The sequence below is a fragment of the Silurus aristotelis genome (assembly GCF_946808225.1).
Source record: "Silurus aristotelis genome assembly, chromosome: 11".
In the NCBI taxonomy this organism is placed as follows: Eukaryota; Metazoa; Chordata; class Actinopteri; order Siluriformes; family Siluridae; genus Silurus; species Silurus aristotelis.
The window spans coordinates 12,478,457-12,497,423 of NC_139584.1; the positions used below are offsets into that span (position 1 = coordinate 12,478,457).

Below are 18,967 nucleotides of genomic sequence, written 5' to 3' on the forward strand. Positions count from 1 at the left end.
AAAAGGGACCTAGAAATAAATATATATATTTATTTTACACCTTTGCCCCATGTGAGAAACTGCATGTTCCTAAGCCATGGAGAATATTAATGAACTCCATAAACACTCATTAATTCCCCCTCAGGGATGCCTCTCATTCCCTGCCAGTTTGGATTAGAGTCTTACATAAGCAGAGCAGACTTGCTGTCTTTTCCTTTCTGTTTTTGATTCCTTATTTTCGTAAACAATTCTCTCAGTGATAAAAATAAATAAATAAATAAATAAATAAAATCCATTAATGCTAAAAGTAAGTGTTCATTCAGCAAGAGGCGCCATAAAAAAAAGTCCTCATGGCATCGATCCTGCATGTCTTTCATCCTGTACTAGAGTAATGAACAGATATTCTCTTTAGTGGTATTTGATAATAGTTTTGTAAAACAGTGGTTCAAAATCTCTCATACGTGTTTAGTTGGTTTGATATCTGGTGACTGTAAAGGCCATAGCATCTGATTTACATTTTCTTAATTGTGTTAAGTACATTTGTTTGCATTTTTTTAAACTGCTTATTACTGCTAACTATTTTTTCTCTATTATTTTCTTACCTTTCTGCTGCAAATTTACATTGAATTCTGCCTGATAGCACAAGCTGGATAATTTTTTGTGTATTTTTAGTGTCTTTGTTGTTTTGTGCAAGCAACATGCCTAATGTGAATGGTGCATGTTAAGAGTGTGGTTTTGCATAAAAAGCAGAGTTAGATGTATAGTTTTGTTATACACTATACATACTTAGTACATTCAGCCACAAGGGTTAATAAACGTAGGTACTGATGTAGGGTCTGGAAGCCTGGGGTGCAGTCAATGTTCTGATTAATCCCAAAGTTATTCAGTAGGGTTGAGGTCAGAGGTCTATCGCAGGCCACTGCAGAACTTCCAGTCTTACTCATGTAAAGCATGGAGCTGGCTTTGTGTACAGGGACATTGTCATGGTTTTGGTCTTCTAGTTCAAGAGAGTGGAAAATGTAATGCTACCGTGTCAAAAGGCATGCTATACAATTATGTGCTCTACTTTTGTGGTAACAGTTTAGGGAAGAACCACATATGACTGGAAAAGCCAAGTGCCCCAATACTTTCCTATATAGTGTATATGGAAATAGCCATTCTTGTTTAAGGAAAGTAGTCAAATTGGTAGCTCAGTGGTCAAGATGTTAGACTTTTGAGAGAGGTCATGAGTTTAAATACCAGCACAACTAAGCAGCCACTCCTGGGCTCTTGACGAAGGCTTTAACCGTCTGTTTCTCTAGTGTCTGGAAAAAAATTCTAATCGATCTGGATATCAACCAAGTGCCATCAATGACTAATGGTCGTGCTCTCCTCCTGGAAGGGATGGCATACTCTCACAGTGTCAATCACGATACCACTAGTTAGACATGTGTCAGAGGTCATGCGTGCAGAGGAGAGCAGCCTTCACGTGTATCCCTTTGCTTTGTGATGCTGCATGAGCAGTGGTTTGAAAAAATTAAATTGGTAAGAGTCTCATACAGTGTATCAGAAAAGGCACATTAGTCTTCCACCTCCTCAGTTTTAATGAGCTGTATTTAACAGTGCATATAAATGTGACTTAACATTCCACTCTGAACCCCTGCTCAGGTAGCTAGTTTGCCATCTCCAGTAAATATTATGATTAAATATGAATATGTCTACAGTCCGCTCAAATATATATTTTTAATTAGCTCGTTAGCTGTTTAGCCAGCCAGCTGTAGAGATGTGTGTTTGTGTGTTTATAAAGAGACACACAGAGAGAACATTATGAACACATGACTTAACACTTCCAAGAAATTCTATTTAAGCAGTTCATGTTTGCTAAATATCTTTAAAAAAAAAAATGTGTGAACATGATTTAAAATTCTTTCAGAAATGTGTCAGGTTGGCATGTTAGCTAGCTAGTTAGTACTGTACTGAAGATAATGACATAGCAAGTGCTCTGAATGTGCGTATGTGTATATCTGCACATAGACCTTGCCAGAGACTAATGCAAATGCAAAAGGCAGGTAAACAAGCTGAGGTTCCACATGGTTTCTCCCATTTATAGGTCCTGTAGGATTCACAGAGCCCAAAGCTTTTCTCTGAGGCACAACAAAAATTGTTACAAAATAACCAACCCTTAACTTTTCTGTGGTTTAGACCCTTTTACATTTATTAGCAAACAAAGGCTTATTCACTTTCATCCACAGTGCTGCACAGTGTCTTACATTTGCATAAAAATGTGATGTTTTTTTTTTTATTTTATTTATTTTGGAATATTTTACACAGTTTGTCGCACATAAAGCAGTCCTGTTCATATATGAATAGCTAGATGGCTACTGTATAGCAGTGTATAGTGGTGCAGTTTCTGTAGACTTTTTAATCTCAATAACACTGAGATCATAATAATTAGTGGGAAAAATTGCTGCACAATCAAGGCAGTAATTGTACTGCATATAGTGTTCTATAAAGGCTTATCTGGTGTCTGTGTGTCCGTGTGTCCTGCAGTGAATTTGTCGCCTGGCTGTTGGAGAGTGGAGAGATCAGTAAACCAGAGGAAGGGATCAATTTGGGCCAAGCACTGCTGGAGAACGGTCTCATCCACCATGGTGAGTCTCACATGTGCTCTTTCATCACTTATTTATCTATAACTATTTTTTTTTCAAGAAAAAGTGTCCCTTGTTTTAACCCCATTTTGTGGTTAAAATTTTAAATACGGCAAAAAGCAAAAACATCCTGTACGAAAACATTGCTATACATTTCCCATATCAACATTGCACTGTAACCTGAGCTCATCATCAAGATTTGCTCTCCGTCCCCCAAAGCAGGAATGTTGTGACAGAAAACAAGCCAGTCATGAATAATTTATGGAGTGAATTGTTTACCTCGTCCCAAAAGCCGAACCAGGGATAATGACATCTCCCTGCTCAGACACTCCACACTACACTCGGCAAGCAAGTGGTGTATGTGTATGTGTGTGTTTGAATGTGTGCAGGATAGGATTAGAGAAAATATTTCTGGGCAAACAGTAATGCTGTAACACTAATAGGTGGCCCAGGTTGTAATGTTGTAAGAAACAAGGTTACTCGGGTTACCTGAGATTTTAATATCCATCACATAGCCTGAATATAAATAAACTGTTATGTTGTAAGTCAAAAGAAATTTTTGTAAAAGCTACATAAGAACAGTAGGTTTAATTTTAGCATGCGATAGGTTAGCATTTTGGTGTATATGTTATTCTTGTTATAAAGCTACATACTGTTCATAGATCAATCAAAGGCCTGCATTTAACTATGATGTGTCTCTATAAACTTAATTTATTAAAGTGTAAGAACTTTTGTTCTTTATTGTATTCTTGCTCATTGTCAGTGGAAATGAGTCAGCCAGGACATTGCTAAATCTTCATTTCCGCTTCATTGCACTGATCCTGAACTGCACTCGAACTAACTTTTATCTATATATCAGTATTGTGCAATCCTTTTAAAACGCTAAGCTGATTTTATTTTGAAATGAATGTGGCAAACCAAACAAATCAAGAATTTTGTTTATTCACACAATGTACTGTAGCTGAAGAGAACTTGAGTTGTTTAGAGTAAGACTTGTTGTTTTGTTCATTTTGTAGTTTCTGATAAACACCAGTTTAAGAATGAGCAGGTACTGTATCGCTTCCGTTATGATGACGGCACTTACAAAGCCAGGAGCGAGATGGAGGATATTGTATCCAAGGTATTTTGTTGTTTGTTTCATTTTTTGCCCATACATATTGCATATTTGTACCTTGGTGTGTATTCTTTCTAATAAATATATAACTGTTGAGCTGTTTAGAAAAAAACTGGTAGGTGGAAATAACTGTTTTTGTATCCACTATGTTTGTAGGGTGTGAGACTGTACTGTCGTCTACACAGCCTCTTCACACCTGTGATCAAGTAAGTATTACACATTATAATTACACTAACGCATCATAAATGTAAACACTGATGTACTGGTTGATTTTATATCGTCTAATAAAAGCGCTCAGAATTGAGTTGCAGTATTTTGCATGAATGACTGTAAAACTACGGACCAGACCGCAACAGTCAAGGCAAAATATATATTTTGTATTAATATTATTCGCTGCTCACTCACTCTAATCGACTGCAGATCACAAATCAGTCAGGGGAAATGGAATCTTAGTTTTCCTTTGTTCTGTCTCTGTCATTGCTTCACTGGATAATCACATTTTTTTACAACATAATGTGATTTTACAGTGTAGTTGTATAAAAAGTACTGATTTCATTACTGGGTTTACTGCTTTTAGGATTATTTTAGGATTGGCTTTTTTTTATTAGGGATCTATTCTGTCTTATAGGACACCTATTAATCCCACACACATTGTAGTAAAAATAAAATGCCTTTACACATATAAAGTGTACACAGGACTAGAACCCGCACTGCCTGTCGACTTTGTCATTGTGTTTGTGTCATCACGCCACCTCCTTCCGTTTTCCGTTCTCACATCTCTAGGTTGTTTTAAGCTCAGCACTGAGCTGCTGACTGCACTCGTCTTACCACACTTCCTCTTCCCTAACTAGCACACAAAGCGTCCTCCATGGTGTAGGATATGTTGTGGCTGATCTAATCAGTTTGTTTGCGGATCATTTGTTGGGAGAGACACTCACAGCTTTTGTGTCACTGTGGTCTGGCTAAAGCATGCGAACAGAAACAGAACAGAAATGTCCAAACTTGCCGTTCTTAACACACTGCAACTTTCACACATTTCTGTGTTTTTATGTATTAGTATAAATATATGATTTAGATCTCAGGTCTAATCTATTGTACAGGGTGACTTGTGACCGGTTTGGAGCAAAGAAAAAAAGCTGCAGTTCTGCAAAAAGATTAAACATTGTTGTAGTATTGTATTCAGTGGTGCATGAAAGTGTTAGGACTTTCTATATTTTTGCATAAATATGATTCAAAACATTAACATCTTTTTACACAAATCCTTAAAGTAGACATAAAGAACCCAAATACAAAAATGAGTCAAAAAAATTATACTTTTACTATCTTTTTTTTTTTTTTTTTTTTTTTTTTTGAGAAATATATAATTTATATCTGTCTTTGGGAAAAGAATGTAAACCTTGGCATTCAGTATCTGGTGTGACCCTCTTGTACTGCAATAAATTAAACTGAATATTTCTGGGAGCTGTTGGTCAGCCCTGCACATTGGCATGGAGGAAATTTAGCCTGTTCTTCAATAAAACAGCACTAGCTCTCTATGTTTTTGCTCACATGAACTGCTAAAATATAGAAGATTAAGTTAAAGTAAAAATTTCACAAATGTTCAATCACCACTGAATACAGCACTACTATAAATTAATTGGAAGGGGGGGCATTTCTCTTGTGCTGATCAGAGTGACACTAGACAGAGACAGGTGCATATTTGCTCACATGCATGATACTGACAAAAGCTGGTGGACACCTGACCAATATTCGTATGTACTTTTTGAACATCCCATTGTACATTTACTCCCTTTTTTCTGTTATAATAACCTTCTGGGAATATATTTCACTACATTTTGGTGTGGTTGTGGACATGTGTTCATTCAGCCACAAGAGTGTTAGTGAAGTCAGGTGATGATGTAGGGTGAGGAGGCCTGGGGTGCAATCAGCATTCACATTCATCCCAAAGGTGTTCAAGAAGGTTGAGGATAAAAAGCTATATAGCAGGCAACTCACTCCAAAACCTGTGAGCCATATCTTCATAGCTGGCTTAGTGTATAGGGGCATTGTATTATGCTGGAACAAATTTGGGTCTCCTAGTTCAAGGCAGTGGAAAATTTTATTCTACCACATCCAAAGACATCATATACAATTGTGTGTTCCAGTCTTGTTGCAACAGTTTGGGGAAGATCCATGTATGGCTGGAAAAGTTAGGTGTCCCAATACAGTCCCATATAGTGTATACAAAGTTTTATTTGTGATAAAAGGGTTTGTTCAAGAGTGAAAGGGAAGGTTTATAGGACTGTGGTGAGACCTGCTGTGTTGTATGGTTAAGAGACAGTGGCATTGACTTAAAGACAGGAGGTGATGGTGAATACAAAATAAGGGTGTTAATTCCAACGTCAAGTTGTGTTCAGCTGTCAAAAACTCAGTATTCACTGTCCATCATCAGCGCTAGCTAGTGGCCAGGGATTGCAACTAAATAAGGAGGCAATAAAGTAAATATAAATGCATAAATTATACAGTTGTTCAGAGGTTTACATCCTTAATAGTAAATGTACTTTACTGTCAATTACATTTCATTTTGTTTTAAAGGTGCACAAACGTTTTCTTGGCAAAATGGAAAAAAAACGAATGAATAAAAAGAGCCTTTATGAGTTTATGTATACTGATTTACTCATCCCTTTATTCTCTGTGCAGAGACAGAGACCACCACCTGAAGACGTTTAAATCAGTATTACCAGCCAGTAAACTGGTGGATTGGCTTGTTGCACAGGTAAAAAGACTTAAAACACTTGCACACCTGTAAACAAGAAACTATTTTATATATCAAACACACACAGAACCTTGAATGTCATGTAGGTTGTAAGTGTGGTTCCTTAACTACTAATGTCGTAGATTTGTATAGAGTTTTTTTAGAGGACATAGAGGACACAGCAGCCTTTAAAAGTTCTGGGGATGTTGTTCCTTCCCGGGGGCATACATGTGGTTTTACTTAATGATTCTCTTTCCCTCTCTGTCACAGATTTTTTCTCTGTATCACTTTCTCTTTCAATTGCACTTTCATGTTGTGTCAATATCTTTCAGGGAGACTGTTGTACCCGCGAGGATGCCGTCACTTTTGGGGTTGGTCTATGCAACAATGGCTTCCTGCACCACGGTAAAAGCTCTCCGCTGTGACTCACCATATTTAGTCTATGGGAGTGTGATGTTTACAATGTGCAAGTGTATCACAAATATGGAACCAAATCACGAGTGTTCGGTTGATCTTAAGCCTGTAGTGTGATCCTATCCAAAAAGATTTCACCAGATGAGGCAGGATGAATCTTAAAAGCAACAGCACTGCTAGATTTGGCAGTTGTAGAGAAACTGGCTATGAGGTGAAAGTTTAAAACAAGGAGTTAAATACAAAGATAAAATAACATGGAAATATGGGTGATTTCAAACTGACCTGCTGGCTTCACTTGCCATGAACAGGTTTTGCAATGAACCTTGGCTCGGCTTGTTTGCTATTGCAACAGTTTTTGGTGTCAGGGGCCAGAGAGTGAATTGTGGCCATGTTTTTAATGTGATAAATTAAAGCAGCTATGAGCCAAAATATCATCAATGTGCGCTATGTATGAGGTGCAGGTTTGCTGTCGGATGTTATTTATGTATTTCGTTAATTTTTGTGGTTAATCTTGTTGTAGGTAACTGGAAGGTTTTGTGTGCAGACATTAATAAAATTTTACAGCAGTTTAGTTCACATGAATTGATTATGCTGCTACTGAAACAGAGACTTTTTAGCTTTTCTTTGAGGATTCTGATGAACCCCTGAGGCTGTGTGTCTGGCTGAAGGCCAAAGTGTCTGCATGTCTATTAGCAGATGTCTCCAGCTGTTCAAACAGTATCGGCGATTTTGAGAGGAACAAAAACATTAAAAAAGACAGAAGTGTATACACACACACACACACACACACACACACACACACACACACACACACACACACACACACACACACACACACAAACCCAACAGGAGACACACAGGAGCACCCACACACACCCCCCCCATCAGTAAAAGACACACACAGTTACTGTTAAATCAAAAACAGTACCACTTTTTCTGATGTCTACTCACACATCAAACTGCAATGCTATGAAACGCGCCGCGGCACAGAATTTTTTGTCTTCTCCAAACCCTTTCTGGAAACACGTTTGTCACTTTCAATTTTAGAGGAAAAAATCCAACGTGGCAGGTTATCCACAAACAGCACACTTCTTATGCATTAAGACCGTAAAAAATCAAGCTCGCATCATCACTCATCAGCCTAGGCTCGACCTGGAGTAACACTGAGACCTATTCATTAGCATGTGATTTGAATGCTAATAAATGGGCAACCCTGCTGTTTATGTGCCCCCTCTGGTTTGCATCATAAAAGCATAGAGATTATATAAAAGATGGGTCAGCACATGCACAGTGTCAATTAAACAGCCGACCTACAATGTGAAAGAACTAATTTAATCACAATGTATGAGTTTTTTTTTTTTTGTTTATCTGACAATAAGAAATACATAATTTTTTTGTGAATAATATCGTGAGAGCAATTCATTTAATTAAAGGAATACTCCAGAGTTTTATATTCATTATTGTGCAAAAGCACATGCGTAGACACCAAATAGGTCAACAATGAAGGTTTTAGAAATAATAATAAGTATAAAATAAATACTTATAAAAGTATAAACCTTTATTTAATGTGGCGAACATTTATTTGTAAAAAATTGCAGTCTATGAAAATTAAACCCGATTGTTCTGTATGTGTATGTATGTATATATATATATATATATATATATATATATACAGTGAGGAAAATAAGTATTTGAACACCCTGCTATTTTGCAAGTTCTCCCACTTAGAAAGCATGGAGGGGTCTGAAATTGTCATCGTAGGTGCATGTCCACTGTGAGAGACATAATCTAAAAAAAAAAAATCCAGAAATCACAATGTATGATTTTTTAACTATTTATTTGTATGATACAGCTGCAAATAAGTATTTGAACACCTGAGAAAGTCAATGTTAATATTTGGTACAGGAGCCTTTGTTTGCAATTATAGAGGTCAAACGTTTCCTGTAGTTTTTCACCAGGTTTGCACACACTGCAGGAGGGATTTTGGCCCACTCCTCCACACAGATCTTCTCTAGATCAGTCAGGTTTCTGGCCTGTCGCTGAGAAACACGGCGTTTGAGCTCCCTCCAAAGATTCTTTATTGGGTTTAGGTCTGGAGACTGGCTAGGCCATGCCAGAACCTTGATATGCTTCTTACAGAGCCACTCCTTGGTTATCCAGGCTGTGTGCTTCGGGTCATTGTCATGCTGGAAGACCCGGCCTCGACCCATCTTCAATGCTCTAACTGAGGGAAGAAGGTTGTTCCCCAAAATCTCGCAATACATGGCCCCGGTCATCCTCTCCTCAATACAGTGCAGTCGCCCTGTTCCATGTGCATAAAAACACCCCCAAAGCATGATGCTACCACCCTCATGCTTCACAGTAGGGATGGTGTTCTTGGGATGGTACTCATCATTCTTCTTCCTCCAAACACCTTTAGTGGAATTTTGACCCAAAAGTTCTATTTTGGTCTTATCTGACCACATGACTTTCTCCCATGACTCCTCTGGATCATCTAAATGGTCATTGGCAAACTTAAGACGTGCCTGGGCATGTGCTGGTTTAAGCAGGGGAGCCTTCCGTGCCATGCATGATTTCAAACCATGACGTCTTAGTGCATTACCAACAGTAACCTTGAAAACGGTGGTCCCAGCTCTTTTCAGGTCATTGACCAGCTCCTCCTGTGTAGTTCTGGGCTGATTTCTCACCTTTCTTAGGATCATTGAGACCCCACGAGGTGAGATCTTGCATGGAGCCCCAGTCCGAGGGAGATTGACAGTCATGTTTAGCTTCTTCCATTTTCTAATGATTGCTCCAACAGTGGACCTTTTTTTACCAAGCTGCTTGGCAATTTCCCCGTAGCCCTTTCCAGCCTTGTGGAGGTGTACAATTTTGTCTCTAGTGTCTTTGGACAGCTCTTTGGTCTTGGCCATGTTAGTAGTTGGATTCTTACTGATTGTATGGGGTGGACAGGTGTCTTTATGGAGCTAACGACCTCAAACAGGTGCATCTAATTTAGGATAATAAATGTAGTGGAGGTGGACATTTTAAAGGCAGACTAACAGGTCTTTGAGGGTCAGAATTCTAGCTGATAGACAGGTGTTAATACTTATTTGCAGCTGTATCATACAAATAAATAGTTTAAAAATCATATATTGTGATTTCTGGATTTTTTTTTTAGATTATGTCTCTCACAGTGGACATGCACCTACGATGACAATTTCAGACCCCTCCATGATTTCTAAGTGGGAGAACTTGCAAAATAGCAGGGTGTTCAAATACTTATTTCCTCACTGTATATATATATATATATATATATATATATATATATATATATATATATATATATATATATATATATATATATATATATATATAGTTTACTTCTGACTGACTTCTGCCTTCTCAACTGACTTCTGCCTTCTCAAACCATTTAGTGAGTCGCTGTGCTATTTATATAAAATCAATCTGAATGAAACCAACCCAGCCATTAGGGGGGCACAAGCCAGTGTACTCTTAGTGCCGGTCCCAAGCCCGGGTAAATGGGGAGGGTTGCGTTAGGAAGGGCATCCAGCGTAAAACATGTGCCAAATCAAATATGCGGATCACAAATGAGAATTTCATACCGGATCGGTCGAGGCCCGGGTTAACAACGACCGCCACAGGTATCGTTAGCCGACAGGGTACCGGTGGAAATTGGGCTACTGTTGGCCGAAGGAGGAGAAGGAGAGGAGGAAGGCGTCTACAGAGACGGCAGGAAAAGGAGCAGTGTAGGAGAGTAGAGGTTCGGGTTGGTACTTTAAATGTTGGTACTATGACGGGTAAAGGGAGAGAGATAGCTGATATGATGGAGAGGAGAAAGGTAGATGTGTTGTGTGTTCAGGAGACCAAGTGGAAAGGGAGTAAGGCCAGGAACATTGGAGGTGGGTTTAAACTGTTTTACCATGGTGTGGATGGGAAGAGAAATGGTGTAGGGGTGATTCTGAAAGAAGCATACAGTAAGAGTGTAGTTGAGGTGAAGAGAGTTTCTGATAGGGTGATGATCGTGAAGGTGGAAGTTGAAGGGATGATGATAAATGTCATCAGTGCCTATGCTCCACAAGTTGGCTGTGAGATGGAGGAGAAAGAAAGATTCTGGAGTGAATTAGATGAAGTGGTAGATGGTGTACCTAGGAAAGAACGATTGGTGATTGGGGCAGACTTTAATGGGCATGTAGGTGAAGGGAACAGAGGTGATGAGGAGGTGATGGGTAGGTATGGTTTTAAGGAGAGGAATGTGGAAGGGCAGATGGTGGTAGATTTTGCTAAAAGGATGGAAATGGCAGTGGTGAACACGTATTTTAAGAAGAAGGAGGATCATAGGGTGACGTATAAGAGTGGAGGAAGGTGCACACAGGTGGATTATCTTCTGTGTAGGAGATGCAACCTGAAGGAGATTGGAGACTGTAAGGTGTTGGCGGGGGACAGTGTAGCTAGACAGCATCGGATGGTGGTCTGTAGGATGGTTTTGGAGGCGAAGAAGAAGAGGAGGAAAGTAAGGTTTGAAAGAAGAATAAGATGGTGGAAACTGAAGGAGGAAGAGTGTAGTGTGAGGTTCAGGGAAGAGGTCAGACAGGGGCTTGGTGGTGGTGAAGAGGTGCCGGATGATTGGGCAACTACTGCAGGAGTGATGAGGGAGGCAGCTAGAAAAGTACTTGGTGTGACATCTGGAAATAGAAAGCAAGACAAGGAGACGTGGTGGTGGAATGAGGAAGTGCAGGAGAGCATTAGGGGAAAGAGGTTGGCAAAACAGAAGTGGGATCGACAGAGTGATGAGAAGAGTAGGCAGGAGTACAAGGAGATGCGGCAGCAGGTTAAAAGGGATGTGGCGAAAGCCAAGGAAAAGGCATATGAGGAGCTGTATAAGAGGTTGGACACTAAGGAAGGAGAAAAGGATTTATACCGATTGGTCAGGCAGAGGGACCGAGCTGGGAAGGATGTACTGCAAGTTAGAGCAATAAAGGATGGCGAGGGAAATGTGTTGACTAGTGAGGAGAGTGTGTTGAGAAGATGGAGGGAGTATTTTGAGCAGCTGATGAATGAGGAAAATCAGAGAGAGAGAAGGTTGGAGGATGTGGAGTTGGTGAAGCAGGATGTAGATAGGATTAGTAAGGAGGAAGTGAGAGCAGCGATTAAGAGGATGAAGAATGGAAAGTCGGTTGGACCAGATGACATACCGGTAGAAGCGTTTAGATGTTTAGGAGAGATGGCAGTGGAGTTTTTAACCAGATTGTTTAACAGGATTCTGGAAGGGGAGAGGATGCCTGAGGAATGGAGAAGGAGTGTGCTGGTACCGATCTTTAAGCATAAGGGAGATGTGCAGACCTGCAGTAACTACAGGGGAATTAAGTTGATCAGTCACACCATGAAGTTATGGGAAAGAGTAGTGGAAGCCAGGCTGAGAGAAGAGGTGACCATCTGTGAGCAACAGTATGGTTTCATGCCGAGGAAGAGCACCACAGATGCCTTATTTGCTTTGAGGATGTTGATGGAGAAGTATAGAGAAGGACAGAAGGAGCTGCATTGTGTATTTGTGGATTTAGAGAAAGCGTACGACAGGGTGCCGAGAGAGGAGTTGTGGTATTGTATGAGGAAGTCAGGTGTGTCAGAGAAGTATGTGAGGGTGGTGCAGGACATGTATGAGGACAGTGTGACGGCAGTAAAGTGTGCAGTAGGTACGACAGACTGGTTCAGGGTGAAGGTTGGACTGCATCAAGGATCGGCCCTGAGCCCTTTCCTGTTTGCAGTGGTGATGGACAGGTTGACGGACGAGGTCAGACAGGAGTCTCCCTGGACTATGATGTTTGCAGATGATATTGTGATTTGTGGTGAGAGTAGAGAGCAGGTTGAGAAGAGCCTGGAGAGGTGGAGATATGCGCTGGAGAGAAGGGGAATGAAAGTCAGTAGGAGTAAGACAGAGTACATGTGTGTGAATGAGAGGGAGGGCAGTGGAGTGATGCGGTTGCAGGGAGAAGAGGTGGAGAAGGTGGAGGAGTTCAGGTACCTGGGGTCAACAGTGCAAAGTAATGGAGAGTGTGTTAGGGAAGTAAAGAAAAGAGTGCAGGCAGGGTGGAGTGGGTGGAGAAGAGTGACAGGAGTGATTTGTGATAGAAGAGTATCTGCAAGAATGAAAGGGAAAGTTTATAGGACTGTGGTGAGACCTGCGATGTTGTATGGATTAGAGACAGTGGCATTGAGTAAAAAACAGGAGGTGGAGCTGGAGGTAGCAGAGCTGAAGATGTTGAGGTTTTCGTTGGGAGTGACGAGGATGGACAAGATTAGAAATGAGTTTATTAGAGGGACAGCACATGTAGGATGTTTTGGTGACAAGGTGAGGGAGGCGAGATTGAGATGGTTTGGACATGTGCAGAGGAGGGACATGAATTATATTGGTAGAAAAATGCTGAAGATGGAGCCACCAGGTAGGAGGAAAAGAGGAAGGCCAAGGAGGAGGTTCATGGATGTGGTGAGGGAAGACATGCAGGTAGTTGGTGTAAAAGAGGCAGATATAGAGGACAGGGTGGTATGGAGACGGATGATCCGCTGTGGCGACCCCTAATGGGAGCAGCCGAAAGAAGAAGAAGAAGAATCTGAATGAAACCACTCCCCTCAGGATGAAACATGTGCATTGATATACAGTGACAATTTATAGACAGATGTATTACACTTTTTTCAACATGTTTTAAAGAATTGAAAACATTTGCCCTAAGAGAAGTCCACAACATTACTAAAAGATGGGAGGAAGGGCAGTGCAACAGTTTAAAATTTATTTATATTATGGGGAAAAGACAACTCTTTAGGCATGGCTTACTGATCGGAAGGTTGGGGTTTCAAGCCCCGGTATCGCCAAGCTGCCACTCTTGGGTTCTTGAGCAAGGCCCTTAACCCTCTATGCCCCAGGGGCGCCGTATCATGGCTGACGCTGCGCTCAGACCCCAGCTTCTGAGCAAGCTAGGATATGTGAAGAACGAATTTCACTGTGCTGTAATGTATATGTGACAAATAAAGGCTATTCTTCTTCTGTAGTCTGATGCAAGAATCCAGAAAGGATGAAGGCTGGCAGGGCTGATACAAATGCTTCTTTTTGGTATTTTCTTTTACCTGTCACCTGCAAAACCTCTGCAATTTTTCCAAACAGTTTGACTACCTTTCCGTTAAAGGACATGTGGAAACAAATCTTACCAGCCATAGCCACCTTTTTTGTCACCTGTCTAAAAGCATGTTTTACATTGGAAAAATTGAATAAACACTTTTCACTTTCACATCCTTCACTTAAATTTTTTTTAAAAGCTATTTACACTTCTCGAAATCATTTAATTAGCCATTTTGTCTCCTCTTTACCACTGTTAACTCTCACTAGAAGAATGAATAGTACAGTATTTGGACTTTAGGTTTTGACTTTTGTCATGTTGCTGAAGTACATAATTATTTGTAGATTGATGTAGAATAAAACTGCATGAAGCTTCATGAGAAGGACATCTGTTTATTCGGAGTTCCTCTGTGGTAGTTTTGCATTATTTTTCAGTCACATATTAAATAAAAGTTGACTGCAGCTACCATAAGTCTCCTCTTTTGAGTACTTCATGGAAACGTGTTGAAATTTCTGGAGCTTATTCTTGTCTTGTCTTTTTGACAGAAATGCAGTTTTATTTTATTGAAACTTATTTGACTATTCCTATAATAACTCTGATTCCAGTTTATTCTTCTTCACTGATTATATGTGTTTCTTTTTTTTCTTCCGCTGCGTTGTAGTCCTGGAAAAGAGCGAATTCAAGGATGAGTCTCAGTTTTTTCGATTCCACGCCGACGAGGAGACAGAAGGCACCGGCACTAAGACCAAGCAGCTTCGCAATGACTTTAAGCTCATTGAGAACATTGTGGCTAAGTCCCTACTGGTGGGTCTGATCCTTTTATTGTTTGGATGGTTTGTGTGTGAATAGAAGAGTAACTTATTTAGACATACACCACATGTGACCACTATTTTTTTTCACTAATAATCACAGTGACATTTACACACTTGTCTTTTATCCTTTCAACATAAAACAGTGAGAAAGATCATTATGCCTCATTCTCTCTTCTGAGCATTTACCTATCATCAAAAGCAAACATGTTCATTATAAGCCGCTTTTCGAGAGTAATTTGGATTCAGTAGGAGTCACTTATAAAATAAATAGGAAGCAGAAATATAATTGACGCTAAAATTTCATGAACATGCACCAAGCATTTCAGATACATATTCAGTCAAAGTGCTACATGAACTGATAGCCGGTTTTGACATCCACAGATCCATCCAGAAGAGGAAGACTATGGTTTTGAGATTGAAGAGAAGAACAAGGCCATCATGGTGAAGAGTGTAAGCAGGGGCTCCCATGCTGAGGTGAGTGTAGGAACTAGATTTTAGTATAACGTTATATAGTACAGTCATTCACCTACGGGTAATGTTCAATTGTATGGTGAGATTTCTTTTCACATGCAGAACTTTTCTCCAAGCTGACACACTGGACAAACTTGACACTTCGTGCCAAGTTTATCTTTTTGAGAAGAGCAACATAAACAGCTGCTAATTATTAGTTTTAGAGCAGACCATTGTTTGTATACATCTTTTTTGAAATGTCATTGTTAAATATAGGAACGCAAGAAGAACTCATGTTCTCGATCAATCTTCTTATAAATATTAAGCAGATCAGTTGGACAACCTACCTTGAATTAGGTTGTGCCTGTTAAGTGTTTTCCCCAGTAGTTACTGATACATACAGAGAAAATATATTATTATTTTCCTATTAACAAAGTTTTTGTCTGATAAGTTGACACTATCAACTGCAGCACTACACACATCTGCTAAGGTCCTGACTTATAGTACAATGAGTTTTATTGTTTAAATTGGCATTTACTTTTTATCATCTGGAAACACTGACAAAATCAAGCAAAATAAAGTATGTTACCGTTTTTCTTTCTGCTTGCATAATATCCACGGTGTGTCACACTGCCATTTAACATAAAGAGAAAAATCTAAATGATGACTAGACACAATTGGTCTTTTTTAATATAAGATTTGACAAGGAAAAAACCTGCAGCTTAACAACTTGACTTTTTTGGTCACAAACATGATGCAACCATCAGTAACTTCAGACTGTATAAGGACTATAGCTATAGAGAGTTGACCTCTCTAGTGTTTCTATGTCTTAATACATTAACTAGCATGTTTTGCTTAGTCCATTATTTATTTATGCAGCCAAAATCATGGGACTGAAGCACTGGAGACAACTAATGCATTTATGAATTTTTTCAGAACTTCCAGAATTTCCTAACATGAGAAATTTTATTGTCATAAAATATATATTTACAAAAGTCTGTATGTATGTACACATTCAGTCCAATTACTAATACTTTATCGTTTTATTAGATTATTAGGAAAAATATTTTTAGCCAGCCAACTGATATTTTTCTAAGTGAAACACATCTGTGTAGACTATGCTGTATCAGACTTGCATTATAGTCGCTCAGTCTTCTTGTTCACAAAAGGAAGCCAATCTTATATTGCCAGTAGAGCATCATTAAAACACAGCCTGTATCACCCCCATCAGTATCATCTGGACCTTGTGCGCAACATGTTCTGCTAACAAGGAGGGTTTATTCTGGCTCTGTTTGCATCCTCACACCTACGTCAGTTGGCTCACAGATGCTCAGCCAGTCAGTCAGGGTGCAGGTCACGATTTCTTAATTCTCTCTCTCTCTCCAGAGTCTCACTTTCGCTTCAGATAGTGGAGAGAAAATTAGGCATGCCTCATCACATTCTCCTCCGAGTCCTGACGCCTCGCTTGCTCTTTTTTTCTTCATGTCGAGAAACACATTGGGATGAAGCCTCTATTCATGGTGATGCCTAATTATAAAAATAAAAGCCATGTATTTACAATAATTAGAATATTATAACTTACCTATTCCATGTAGCAGGTAAATAGACAAATACGCAGTAGTAATACAAACATCCACTTAAAAAATAGTTAGAAAGTAAGTGGAAAAAAGTATCCAGTAATCTAGTAGTTTAGTACCACTTATTACACCACATCAGATTTACATTTCAGAATAATTAGATTAGATTCAACTTTGTCATTGTGCAAGGTACTTTTATAGTACCAATGAAATCCATGAAGTGCATAAGTGGCCTATTTACAATAAATAGCTGTATGATAAATAAGTAGTGTATGAGGTCCATATGTACAGGGGTGAGGGTGAATAATGTACAGAAGGTGCAGTAGGTAATAATATATGGTGTATAGTATATGTAGTAATATCTGTGCTAAGTGCTGTGCTAAGATTGTGCACAGACAGACATGTCAGAAGATAACATGCTCAAATGACATGATATAGTTATGTACAAGTATGAATGTATGTATGATACAGTATATAAGAATAAATGCAGGTGGAACATACAGTAGTGCAATGACATACGTAAGTTATGGATGTTGCAAAAATGCGTAGTGGATAAAGCAGTGCAAAATACACAAAGTGACAAAGCAGTATTCTATTGTTAACCTTGTATGATGATCAGCTATTTCTTGTTCCTGAACTTTTCCCAAATTTTTTAATAAAGCATGTCATTAGATTTCTCACGTCAATATTTCTTGTTACTTGCATTAACCGATTGAAGTGACTACTATCCATAAGAATATGATAACAGTGTGCAGTGATTTGCAGCAATCTAACAAAATGTTAAACTCTGGCTATTTTTTCAAATCAAACCCTGAGGTACCGATATTCCTGAAAGCTTATTTCATGCAACTCCATGTAGTAGATTTACACACCTTTTTTTTTTATCGGTAAGAGAGTCACGTGAAGCACCATCTACATATGTGCAGCAGTTTTATGCATGATTTGCTCTCAAATTTACATATACCCTTATGTTCACACTAGTGAGTGACAAGTGAAGTGCGACTGTTCATTTTCTCTGTATGTGCTCAAAACAGAGCTGTGATTTGCAGTAAAAGTAGCAGAGATCATTAATGCTTTTGGTGAGTGTACATTCAGTAGAGACAACTTTCAAGGTTTATTGACCAATGAAGCGAGAATGGGGCCCAGTATGCAACATGTAAAAAAAGTGTTTTGGGATTGTAGGTTACACATTTTGTCTGGTAAAATCTGTTGTAGAAATAAATTCAGGCAAGGCATCGGGTTTGTATCGAGAATGAATGTAGTCTAACAGACTGTCAGGATTGACTGTGTAGTTGTGTTGAAATACTTGATTTTAGTTTATTCTACAGTGCTTTTGTAAAATATACATTTTCATTCCTGAAGCTGCCTCATCCAGACCTTTTGTCATCCACCAGTATGCTCTTTTCCTCTTTAATCCCTTTCTATCCTAAAAGGCAACAAGGCCTCTGTCTGTCCTCTTCTCCTAAAGCTAACCAGTAAACAGGGGGAACTCTGGCAGGTTTGGGGATAAAATAGACACCAGTCAGAAGGACGGGAATAAAAGTGCTAGGGTCAGGAATACTAAACACTTTTGTGCAAAAGGAAGTGATTTGTTTCCACAAGCAGCACACAGTCACAGTGACCCTGTGTGTGAGAGAGAGAGGACATAGAGGCCTGCATTATCCAGCATCACAGCTGTATATTTAAATAGCCCTTATTTTAGTGTTAACCCTGGCACCTGACATAAAGTCCTATTCAGTGTGAAAATTAAGGACTGGATTTTTTGAGGCTTGAAATCCATTTACAGATCTTTTTTTGTACTTTGATGCAAAGCAATGGGAGAAAAACATCATTATTATACAATTAGCTGGAATATTTTCTTGTTCTTTGCACTGGCTAAGATTTATTTCATCTAGGTATTTTGTATTACTTGTGGTAGCTCAGCCACATGCTTGCTTGTGTTTCATCATGTGTAGATGGCGGGGTTGCAGGCAGGAAGGAAGATCTACTCTATTAACGAAGACCTGGTGTTCTTGAGGCCCTTTTCTGAGGTGGAGATGATGATCAACCAGTCTTTCTGTATACGCCGCTCACTCAGGCTGCTGGTTGCCACCAAAAACAAAGAGTAAGTAACCTGATATGCTTACGATATATACATTGGTTTTGTCTGTT

The 18,967-nt window shown here is 39.3% G+C and overlaps 1 protein-coding gene across 1 annotated transcript in view; it reads left to right on the forward strand.

Moving 5' to 3' along the window:
* prex1 (phosphatidylinositol-3,4,5-trisphosphate-dependent Rac exchange factor 1) overlaps nt 1-18,967 on the forward strand; it is an 84,459-nt gene that overhangs the window by 42,210 nt on the left and 23,282 nt on the right. Inside the window, exons 11-18 of the mRNA XM_083553860.1 lie at nt 2,509-2,609; nt 3,623-3,726; nt 3,877-3,926; nt 6,400-6,475; nt 6,787-6,859; nt 14,639-14,781; nt 15,171-15,263; nt 18,772-18,920. Coding sequence (XP_083409986.1) covers nt 2,509-2,609; nt 3,623-3,726; nt 3,877-3,926; nt 6,400-6,475; nt 6,787-6,859; nt 14,639-14,781; nt 15,171-15,263; nt 18,772-18,920 — 789 coding nt within the window. The remainder of the gene's footprint in view (nt 1-2,508; nt 2,610-3,622; nt 3,727-3,876; nt 3,927-6,399; nt 6,476-6,786; nt 6,860-14,638; nt 14,782-15,170; nt 15,264-18,771; nt 18,921-18,967) is intronic.